Raw genomic sequence first — 12590 nt, 5'->3', positions numbered from 1 at the left:
TAGACACATGGAATTCTATATGCTGAAATAGGTAGAGATTAAAAGTAATCCATTTGCAAGCAATAATTTACCTGGATTCTTAGTAAAACAACTATATAATAAAAAAAGAATGGACCGGCTTCTTCCATGGAGACTTCAAAGGGAACCTACCGCTGAGAAGGATTTGAGCTCAAATGTTTGACCTCTGGAACTATTGGTACATAAAGATCTGTGGATTTTTGTTGTTTTTGACAGGGTTTTACAATGGAGCCCTAGCAGGCCTTGAACTCATGATCTTTCTGCCTCGGACTCTCAAGTGTTCTGGTTACAAATATGTGCCACCATACTGCAATATATGTAATTTAAACCACCCAGACTGCACTGCTTGGGTGAACCCACCTTAAGAACCCAATGTTACTAGATTCTATCAATGTACACATTAAAAATCAAGCCCTGGGTTTAAATTTTCAATCACCAATTAACTGCCCAATGGGCTTGAGTTTTTCCCCCATGAAAAAATAACAATCAGGACTTAAGACTTTGCCCCTCTGAAACATTTGCATTAGCCATTTCAATGGGTAAATGAAAAATGCTATTTTTAAGCCTGAGAATAACTTTTAGTGATGCTACATATGTAGTCATCCACTGATTAATATCCTCACCAGAACATGCTGTCTGATGTCCTATCCACTACATAAGCACAGCAGACATCAAGCTCCACTGATGGCTTCCAAAAGCTCAGAAGGCTCTCTTCGGTGACTACCATGAACATTTTATTCTCCTTCTAACTATTTTTGTTAAATAGAAAGAAAATAGACCTTCCAAAATCTAAGACAGATTCCAAAGGAAAGAAATATTGACCCAGCGTATCCCTTTTATCTTGACTGCTAAATCTAAATTATTGGTAACTATCAATCAAGGTGCTAAAAAAATAAGAGAGAACTTAGAGTAATTCAAGGCAACAGGAATCTAGAAAATTTCGTGGGGGTGTTTGTTAATTTGTTTTGATTTTGGTTTTATAACTGTTGAAAAATAACTTTCTTTCCATTCCTGAATGGAGGCCACATTCTTCTTTCCTGTCTCTACACCTACACTGAAAGTTCAAGGATTAATTCCAGCTCAGATGTAATCCCAAAATTCAAGTTGTTTATATATTCATGTGGCAAATACCATTGGTCATTTTAAATCATTCATCTTTTAAGAGGAAGGCAGATAGATTTCTCTGTTTTACCTTCCGGCCTGTTCAGGTTTTTGTCAAATCCGGGTGACAGAGCATAGTTCACACTGTAGGTGGCTTTCTCATGGTTGTAATTTGGATTTCTCACCCTTATCTGACTAATTCCTTCCTGTCTAATGCCCAGGACGGAAGAAAGAGCAAGTAACGTTTGCCATGACAGGTGACTTCCCCAAAGGCAGTGGAGCAAAGGATGGAAGTTTGGCCCCTTGAACTTGCATGACTCTCACTTCTAACCAAAGTTTCTGGTTCTTGCTTTCTTATCTTCAAGTCCAATGGATTCATGTGAAAAGTACAGCAGAAAAGACCATGTTCTAACAGTCAACAAGAGCGTTATGATCCTCCCAATAGTTTTAAAGCCTAATAATCTTCCATAATCCAATAAGTGAATTAGGATTGACAATTTTTTTCTCTGAGTATTTTGCTCATTCTTCACCATTCATTTTAAGATGAGGTCAATTTATGAGACACTAGCTGATGCAAAACTATAAAATTGATTCATACATTCAATTTTTTTAAATAAATTTAATTTTAACTACAATTCCTACCATATACATGTTCTTTCTACTGACTTAAACTTTATATGATTGTCAAACAGTCTTAAAGCCAAAGATCACTTGTTACTGCTATATTGAAAACAAACAAAATGGCGTAATGGTGATGGGGATATTTTAATACAGCAAAGATAAACTGTCAAACAACAAACTATGTTAAATTGCACAGTAACACATAAGGGAATTACAAACTTAAAAGCTAGGGATTCTAAAATAGAATGAACTTCCTGTGGAGAGGATTAAAGATACTTCTTGAAGAAGCAAGCTTTGGCTTTGCCCTTGAAATCAAAGGATTTTCACAAGAGGGGATAAAGGGCAGGGAATTCTTAGCCAGGTATTCATCAGGGCTAAAGTTATAGAGATAGGGAGAGCTAGAAAAAAAAAAAAAAAACAAGAGGCCTACTTTGAAGGGATCATTTTTATGGACATAGATAACAAAGTATTTGTGTTAAAGGGTAAGAAACTAATTTAGTAGTTGGCTGGAAACTTTCAGTAATTTTCTTCTACTGTATATTATATGAGTTTATACATTTGATGGCTTTTACTGTTGTTTTTTCTTCCCATTTGTCATTAGAGTATAGTGTGTTTATGGTTGGCAATGCACATTATCATTTGGTCTAAATGTTACATCATTTTCAAGAGTGATTCCAAAAATAAGAAGACAAGATGCATAGCCAAAAATAAAGTAGTGTGGAAATCAATATGCTAGTTTAAGTGGTGAGACTCTCATACATGACTACCAATTTAGGATTAGCCAATTGTATGCTTCCAATTAGCACTTTTTTGTTTTGAAAGAGTAAATACAGAGACAATTAGAGAATATGACTAGTGATGTCAAGGGTATAGAAAGCCTTCTAAGAATGGTAACCTCATATAATCCTTAGTTATTCTTTTGACATGGGTTTCTTTTTGTTGTATAAAATATTTTTTCAATTTTTGTGGTAGTAAAAATGAGAGATTTGCATTTCTGGAACTTACAATATAATTAGTACTAGAAAACATGTGTGTGTGTGTGTGTGTATGTGTGTGCGTGTTTATACGAATAGTTTCAGAGAATCTAAAGAGTCATAATAAGACAATGAAATGAAATCAAGAGGAATTAAATAAAATCCTAGAGAATTTGTTCATCAGCATATTCAGAGTAAAGAAAAAGAGAGTAAAAACCAAAATGATAGGTCTTAAAATGGGTACTTAGATAAACATAGAAAGGGACTGAAAAGTTGATGACATTTCCCTGTAGTTATTAATTGTCAGAAGATGTTGGAGTAATTAGGCAAAGGAACAAAATGTACAATAACTACCCTTACCCTGGAATAAGTTTTCATTGACAACCTCTTAATCCATAATGGTAGACAGATGAATACTCTGAAAAATTAAGTTAGTATTTGTATATATTATAAAGGGATCTTGGAGAAATAATTAACACAGTCCAAAAATTCAAAGTTATCTCAAGTCATGATGTTTTATAAATTATAGTTTAAAATCATTATATCCCTCACAAAATTGCATACAATATTTTTAATGTTGAGATAATATCCTCAATATAATAACCAATTTATAAAGGATTTCCTGTATGTTACAATAAGTATCCATACTAAGTCACCAAGAATGGTCATATTTACAAATAGATTAATTTTTGACTTTTGGTTAGATTTTCTTGGGTGTATTTTCCTTTCAACTCATTCAATGTTGCTTTCACTAAACATATTTGTCATATAAATAACACTCATCAGATTATCCTTGGGCATCATGAGTCTGTAAAGAGCATCAATAAATCTCATGACAATGCCCCACTGAGTGTCATTGTGCAGTAATTTTTTCTGTGAAGAATATGTTCTATTGCTATCTAGACATAAGTGAACAAAACATAGCATTCTCAGAAGGACGAAGAGATAGTCACTATGCTGGGTACTCAAACAGCCTGCAAAGCACAAAATGAAGTGGAAGGTGGAAATCAGAGGAAAGTTTGTTAACTAGAGAAGCTAAAGTTACTGACAGTTACTAAACCTCTTTTCACAGGAACGTTACTTTATTTCTAAAAGATCTTTTTCTTTTTTCCTGACTAGAGAGATGGTTCAATGGTTAAGATCACTCACTGTTCTTCAAGAGGAGCAGGTTTAACCCTCAGCATAAACTTGGTAGCTCACAACTGTCAGTAACCTCATTTCCAGAGAACTTGCTGCCCCATTCTGCCCACCATGAGCACTAGACATGCATGTGGTGCATAGACATACATGCAGGCAGATACACTCTACATATAAAAAAATTAAAAACCTCACAAATGACATTGTTTGTCAAAGCTATTTATGAAAAATTCCAAATTGTCCTAGAACAACTGGTAGAATTCCCAGAATCTATACAACAAATTATCACTTCATTTTATTTAACTATAAGGGGAGTATAGAGTAACAGAGATTTGTGAATATATATAGCTTCTCTGTTCATTATTATTACAGCAATAATAATGTCAATGGGAATAGTCCATTAGGCAATGCACATCTAGTACTTAAGGCTTTGAATAGAGAACTATATATTGAACTCAGGCCCTCAACTCTATCTGGGTAATGAGATGCCACTATTTTCTCAAAGGAAAGGAAAACATTTTCTCTCTCCAACTTGTTTTTTCCAAATTCTGTATAAAAATCAAAGCTTTGATGAGCAAAGATGCATTCAGGTGCTAACATAGGAAAGGAATTGCAGTCTCCTGATGGTGCTATATAGTTTTAGGAGGTTTTATTTTGATTCAGAGTGCCTATTCTTAATGTTAACTCATACAGTAAAGAACTGAAGTCTACAGAAGGTTTGAGTCCATTTGCTGTTGACACACAGGATAGGTGATAGTCATATGCTTGCAAAAGAGTCAAAAGAATGTCCTCTTATATACAGTTTCAAGATAATACTTATCAATTACCGCCTTTAATCTCCACTGCCAAAAGCATATTTGTTAGTGACATATTAAAGGAAAATAACTTTATTGCTACATCCGTGAATAAACTTTAATATACAAACAGTAAATCAACTGCAACCTAGTAAAGATTATTGTATAATTATAATAGCTGATTTCAAAGCACTAGAAATCTGTGATCCTCCTTTTGAGAAACATCATAGCTTATAAGCTGTGAGTTTTGTTGGGTTCTTTTCTCTTTACATGCCATTAGGACAATGTGATACCTTTGCCATATCATAGCTTGAAAACACCCTTAATTCATATAATGTATAATTATCATGTCAAAATAAATCAACATTCCTCAGTGCTCTCTCTCTCTCTCTTTGTGTGTGTTTGTGTGTGCATATAACTGTCCCTGTCTCTCTATCTTTTTACTCTGTTACACACATACACGCACGCATGTTCACAAGCATTTCTGAGTAATCTCCCTCTATTGCTTTCTTTAAACCTGTCTATTTTAATTGTACACCATGAAATACAAAAAAAAAAAAAAACAGAAAACAAAAAAAAACCACTGTCAGCATAGAATATACTATTTTCCTAATGTAAGTTAAATCACTGGAAGAGAATGGCATACTCTCTTGTGAAATAGCTCTCTATTGTGATGCATTTTCAAAGAAACTCATTATAGTTAATTATTGATCTGACATGGTTTCTCTTCTGATTACACTTTCCTTGAACCTCAAAGCCATTAGTTTAATTAACCTGACTAAGCAAATTTTTTGACGTAGTGAGACATGGAACAATGAGCTAGACCAGAATACACTATATTTACCTGCTTCTAAGACTGGATGTCTATATTCTGAGAACTTGCAAAGATTCAGAAAATAGGGATTTAAAGAGAGAATTATTAGACATGAATAGCTGGGTAAATATAGGTTTCATATTGGTAATTATGAATAGAAATATACAGATAAAGCTTAACTCTAATGTTGGCATTTATACTGACATCAGTATGTATAAGAATGTTTCTGTGGGATACATAACATATATATGTATATATTATGTAGTGTGGACATTGAAGTATTACAGCAAAAGCAAGTAGAATGCATAGAAATTTACTACACCCTCAACATAGAAGTTCTGGTTCCTCAATCATCAGCATCTTAACAAGGGTGCTACATTTGCTACCATCAATGAGCTTAATCTACACTGACACCTCATTATCACCCAAAGTTTATACTTTACATTAGGGTTCACCCTGGCATTGATTTTACTTGGTGTTGAAAATTCAGTGTATTTTGACAAATGGATGATTATTAGATGCTATAGAGAAGCTTCCATGCTGTGAAATCCCCAATGTTCTGGCTCTCCCTTCCTTCTTATCCGCCCACCTCTAGCACTCCCAGATCTCACTGTTTCCACGGTCTTGCCTTTTTCTGAAATTCATGTAGTTGAAACTGTGCACTTAGGGTTTTCAATGTGTAAAAATGGAGCAGTTGTTACAACATGAAATGAGAAATGCTAATTTAAATAACTGTATGATTCCATAAACTATATTCCATAATCAATTTATTAAAATTTCAATTTTAGAAACATTTCCTAATAGTGAAAATTTCTTGAAATATGTATGCAAAGTACTACACTCAATTCTAAAGGTAAACAAAGTGTTTCTTACAGGAATCTTAATTTTATTTGAACACTGATAAATTTCATTTATCTCAAAAGCAGGGAGGAGATATTCTGTACTAAAACACAGAATTTATATTAGGATAAAACAAGAGACTTAAAAGAAATATTGAGCTAACAGAGGAGTGCGTCCGGCTCAGAGCATACCTAGACTCCCACAGGAAATGAAACTTCATGTTCTTCCTGTATCAAAAATATCTCAGTAGAAAAGTTGAGAAGGAATTCAGAGGAGGTTTAATTTCGAACAAGAAATATGTTGGTAGTTGGCTATGCTTTAGTTCAGGATCCCCAGGAGGCTAACTCAGGAGACATATTCCTGCTGAGATACTTCATTGGAGAAATCTCCCAGGAAATTCTCCCCACAGATAAACAAAGGAAAGAAAACTGATGATGAGAGGGTTTGATTGGGGTCCAGCTGAGATCCTGTTTGACAAGTGACTTGTGACAACACTGTGGCTAGCCCCTAGGTTGCATTAGCCCTTCAAGGCGTCCAGCGTAGGTCCATGTCTACAAAGTTTCCCCTTTCACATTGCATGCCCATTGTTCCCCACACCATTAACACACTTTAATTAGGTTTATTCCCTTTTATTTATTTTTGGGGTGTCTGTGCTTGAGTACATGTGTGATCATGTGTGATCATACCCCAATGAACATGTGAAGATCAAAACACAACTTGAGAGTTGTTTCTTTCCTTTTGTCCCTCTGTTCCATTGATCAAACTCAGCTCCTCAGACTCAGCAGCAAGTACGCATTTCACACTTCTGCTGAGCCCTTTCACCATCCTCAGAAATGCCCCCTTTAAAGACTATAGCTTCTGAGAGTAGTTAAGGCATATTTTATCAGATTTATATATTTTATACAATTACTATTTCATAATTAGAAGTTAATTTATTTAAGTTAGGAATTCTTTTATAATTATACAACAGTTAGGTATGCTCTGGGATGATTCAATACTGGATATAGACAAAGAAAAAGCACCACATCATAGACACACCTGCTCTTTTTTTCAGGTCCGGCCTTACCACAGCCATCATTGTGTAAAGAAGACCAGTTTGCTTGTTTCTACACAACCCAGTGTGTCCCTGCCTCAGAGAAGTGTGATGGACGAGAAGATTGTATAGATGGATCTGATGAAATAGATTGCTCTCCCAGCCCCGCTCCTCAACTCTGCAGTAATACTGAATTCCAGTGCTCAGAAAGCCAGTGTATCCCTTCTCTCCTGCTTTGCGATGGAGTGGCTGACTGCCACTTTAATGAAGATGAATCCAGCTGTGGTGAGTGTTTTCACTAACTCAGTGTTCCAGGAAGAAATTCTGTTTAGAAATGATAGAGTTTGAAAGATGAAGTCAAGGTCTCCAGAATAGCCCGTATCATCAATAACAGTATGTTTGTGTCTTATATAGCTAAACAAGCCATGTGGCTCTTGCTTTCCATTTCTGGAAAGGCTCCGTTTGTGGTTGCACTAACTTCTGTTAGCCTCCTCTTTTCTCATCCATCTAACTCTAGCTCATTTTTCATTATGTTATCTTTTTAACACATTTTGGAAATATATTAAAGTATTGCAGTTATAATTTATTTTTATCTTAAATGTTAAGAAAGTTAGCCCAAATCAAGGCCTATAGACAAAGACACACACACACACACACACACACACACAGACTGGCCTGGAAAATTATATTAGTAGGTTCCCTATCAATAAGAGTTCCTGGTGTTTTCCTATGACTTCTCAATGGCCCTTAGTGTTAGCTGTCCCTTCCTGTATTCCCTTCTTTACCCCACATCTTCTCTCACCCTCCCCATTTTGTCCTTTTGCTTCAGCCTGCCCATTTCTTGATAACTGTATATTATTTTTCTCCTTCCTTGGGAGATTGTCTCTCTCCCTAGTCCCATACTCTATACCTAACATCTGTACTATCTCTAACTGCTTGCAAAGGAAAAATTAGCGGTCCTTAGTGGATTCTCCCTGACTGTGTTAGCCACATGTAATGGTATGTCCAATGACAGGTAGTAGATGGCTAAAACAACATGAACTCGATGGTATTGATAGATTTTTCACCTCATAATGCTTTGTTTTGTCTTGATGGCTTTTTATTTGATTATCATGATTTAATATTTTGTGTTTTCATGCTTTTTGCTCTTGGTTGTTCATATACGGGTGCATTTCTTGTTATTTCTTTTTAAATAATTCTGATTTGTCTGCTTGTTTTCTACAAAAAGGAGAATAAGTCATATAGTTGTATGGATGAGGAGTTGGGGAAGATCTAAGAAAAGTTGGTGAAGGAGAAACCATGATCAGAGACATTTGTATGAAAAAATATTTTCAGTATAAAAGGGTATATTATGTTAAATACTAAGGATACAGAATACCAAGGAGATATTTTAATGTTGCCAATGCCATTTCCTCATCCATATAGCAAAGTCAATAATACCTAACCTACCAGACTAGAAGAATTTGAGCTAGGGTATATAAACCCCAAACTCTTTTCTCAATATTTGCCATTTTTGCTTTATGTAGTCTTTTTTGGAGAGGAAGGGGGAAAATGTTAAGAAATAATTGCTTACAGTTAAAGGTGATTAGCCAGTCATGGTAAGGTTCAAAAGCCACTAACATCCTACTTATTTTTTTGCTTGGTTCTTTATTTCTATATCATATTTTTAAAGTGCTAAAACATAAGAGCTGATCGTAGTTTTTACATGAAGAAATGTCATTTTGGAATAAAGCCATATGAAGGAATCAAGAAATGAAGCAAGGGGGTTTAGTAATCAACTAGAAATTCAGAAATGTTTTTATTGGGAAGGGAGTAAAATAAATGAAAAGGTGGAAAACAGTCTCTGGGATTAAAGTTTTCAGACTCGCATTAGTAAAACTGTTTTTCTGCCTTAGACCTGAGGGTTGGTTATTCTGTTTCCTGTTGCCCCCTTGTTTTACTCTGTGTGATTAAAAAGAAGGCAGGTTTCATAACACTGTGTTATTGGTGAAGGAGGCAAAGGGAGAAGATTCCAAATAAACATTGCCAAATTCTTTATTGCTGTTTCCATCAAAGCTCTACTACAATCTGACTAACAAAAACAATATTATATTCAATACAGTCATCTGATGTCATAGGACATTTGACTTTAAGGTAGAATACTAGTTAAAGAGAAGCTTAGAAGACTTCTGTGTCTTTACGATTTTAAGTATTCATTGGAAACTTAGCATTTGGGTATTTCCTTATATGAAGTTCTGTTCCCAAAGGGAATCCACATTAGGAGTGAAGGATAAAATGCTGCAACGACAAGCACAGGAGTGGTTAATGAACACAGTTCACCGAATATTTCAAGGCATTACACTTTATTTCTAGGTTTTGCTATTCAGTTGCAATGTTATTATTTAAATTATAGTTCAAACATTTATTCACATACCTTCAATAGAACCCTCATTGATACTACATCTTGTGCTAGGCATTGTGATGGTTGGTTTTATGTCAACTTAACAGAAGCTAAAGTAATCTGAGAGGAGAGAACTTCAATTAAAAAAATTTCTAAGATCAGGCTGTAGGCAAACCTGTAGGACACTTTCTTAATTAGCAGTTGTTGGGGGAGAGCCTGCAATATTGTGGGTGGTGCTATCCCTGGGCTGGTGGTCCTAGGTTCTATAGCAAAGCAGGCTAAGCAAGTTATCAGAAACAAGCCCAATAAGCAGCACCCTTTCATGTCCTACATCAGCTTCTATCTCAAGGTTCCTGCCCTGTTTGAGTTCCTGTCTTCACTGCTTTGGATGACAAACTCTTACGTGGAACTGTGAGTGACATAAACCTTTCCTCCCCAAGTTACTTTTCATCATGGTGTTTTGTCAATAGAACCCTAACCTGTCTTAGTTAGGCATCAATATTGCAGACGGATGCACTTGTCTCAGGGTGTAGATACAAACTATACTGAAGAAGAAGATCAATAACTAGAGGCATGTAATACTGTTTGATAGGGCAGGATGAACACGCTGTGTTACAGAGCATGAGGCACTTCTCCGTGTGGTGTAACGGGCTATGCCAGGGCTATGTAAGAGTGTTTGATCAATGTAGATCAGTATTGACCAGGCTGGAGGGAGAGAGATTCATTAGATGTCGCAGTTTCAATATTCAGAGATGAATTAAAATGTGGTATATGATAAAGATTATGAATGATTTATGGTGCTATTATGAGAGGAGGAAAAGAAAGGGATTCAGAATGGCTGAGTTTCCCTTCTTTGGCATCAGGGCAGCTCATGTACCATGGTGATAGCTATGAAAATAGGGGACACAGGAGGTTCTCTGGGAAGATCCTGACTTTATTTTACATGCTGTGTTTGTGAAACATGGAAATAAATGTTCACAATGTGTTTGGAAATGTATACACTGAAGACAAAGAAGGATTCTTGGCATCAGCATATGATAACTGAAGTTGCAAGTATGGCTGAGAAAATGATAAAAACAGAGCGATATAAAATCTAAAGGAACACTTGAAGTGTAAATAAACAAGCAATAAATAAAAACAAGCATTGGTTTCATGAAAGCAGAAGGGGTGTTGTTGGGGTGGACTTGAAGGGGCCTAACAACAAGGAGTGAAGCAAGAGGAGGGAGATGGGAGAAGAGAACAATCAATAACAAATATATATAAAAATCTTATAATGAAGTCCAGGCCTCGGACTTGAGATATAGCCTAGTAGTTAAGGGAGTATAATACTATTATTATTATTATTATTATTATTATTTATTACAAATTTTTACCTCCTCCCCTCCTCCCATTCCCCCCCCATTCCCCCTCCGCTCCCCCTCCTTCTCCAGTCCAAAGAGCAGTCAGGGTTCCCTGCCCTGTGGGAAGTCTAGGGTCCTCCCCCTCCATCCGGGTCTAGGAAGTTGAGGATCCAAACAGACTAGGTTCCCACAAAGCCAGTACATGGAGTAGAATCAAAACCCAGTGCCTTTGTCCTTGGCTTCTCAGTCAGCCCTCCATGTCAGCCACATTCAATGAGTCCGGTTTGATCACATGCTCCATCAGTCTCAGTCCAGCTGGCCTTTGTGAGTTCTCATTACAGAACCTGAGTTTGGTTCCTGGCACACACCTGGGGCAGCTCACAATGTCCTCTAATTCCAGATGCCCTCTTATGGCCACCATGGTCACCTGCATTCACAAGTGAAGAGAGCCACAGACACACATGAATGTAGATTATTTAAAAGAGTATTCTAAGTATCCATTACTTTGTATGATAGCTTAAAAATTGTGGGTGATGGTGGTGTACGCCTTTAATCACAGCACTCGGGAGACAGGCGGATCTCCGTGAGTTCGAGACCAGGCTGGTCTTCAGAGCTACTTCCACGACAGGCTCCAAAGCCACAGAGAAACCCTGTCTCGAAAAACCAAAAAAAAAAAAAAAAATGTTTTAACAAAGACAACTACTTTGAAAACTACTGTGAAGACATGGTGGTAGGGGCAGAAAACCCTCACTTCTGTCCTCTTAAGATCCAACTAGCTTTAAGAATTAGACTGTAAAATAGGTTAGCAGATGTAAGAAGTTTTGCATGGCACAGATGCCCCCATACAAACTAAAAACCAGAAGAAGTAGTCTGCTCAGTGTTTATATACAGAAGCGAACACAAATGACCAAGTGTAAAGATGGAAGTTGTGAAGGTTTCAAAGACCAGAGATATTTTGAGAAGGTACAGTACTATTTTGCTTTCAACATCTTGTCCTCATAGTGATATTGCTTTGTATTTCTATTATGGGGAGTGTCTTTCACATGGGACTTTTATCTAATGCTGTTAAGAAGTCGAGGTGATCTCCAAACTTCTGTACTCCAAGTGCCTTTCCATAAAAAAGTCAAGATGCAAATGAGATAAATTTTAACCCACAGAATCAAAGGAGAGCAACAAAAGAGAATGATGAGCTTAAACATAGGTTGTGGTGTCCCTGGATAAAGCCAATGGAAGTAGACCAAACTACAAATAAACCCAATGGTTCTGGAAAGTAGTCTACTCCCTGGTATGTAGCTCTGGATTAATTCAGTTCTGTATTTGATGTACATTAAAAAAAACAGTCCTTGGCACCAAAACTACTTCTGGTGTTCTTACTTCCCTTTTTTAAATTTCTCACAAGCATCACTTTGATTTAGGATGGCTTTATGAGTGACAGCTGAAGAGGAAACCCTGGTTTCAGGCTGCTGCCATGTGTAAAACATCAGTTATCCTCTTGCTTCTAGGACATGGAAACAAGCAGTTTGTGGCTCTTTAGTCCT

The 12590-nt window shown here is 36.4% G+C and overlaps 1 protein-coding gene across 1 annotated transcript in view; it reads left to right on the top strand.

Moving 5' to 3' along the window:
- The window catches only part of Malrd1 (MAM and LDL receptor class A domain containing 1), a 642532-nt gene that overhangs the window by 519564 nt on the left and 110378 nt on the right, over positions 1-12590 (top strand). The window contains exon 33 of the mRNA XM_057787647.1: positions 7354-7617. Coding sequence (XP_057643630.1) covers positions 7354-7617 — 264 coding nt within the window. The remainder of the gene's footprint in view (positions 1-7353; positions 7618-12590) is intronic.

This window comes from Chionomys nivalis, chromosome 13, assembly GCF_950005125.1.
Source record: "Chionomys nivalis chromosome 13, mChiNiv1.1, whole genome shotgun sequence".
Taxonomy (NCBI): domain Eukaryota; kingdom Metazoa; phylum Chordata; class Mammalia; order Rodentia; family Cricetidae; genus Chionomys; species Chionomys nivalis.
This window is presented reverse-complemented; position numbering and strand designations above follow the sequence as displayed.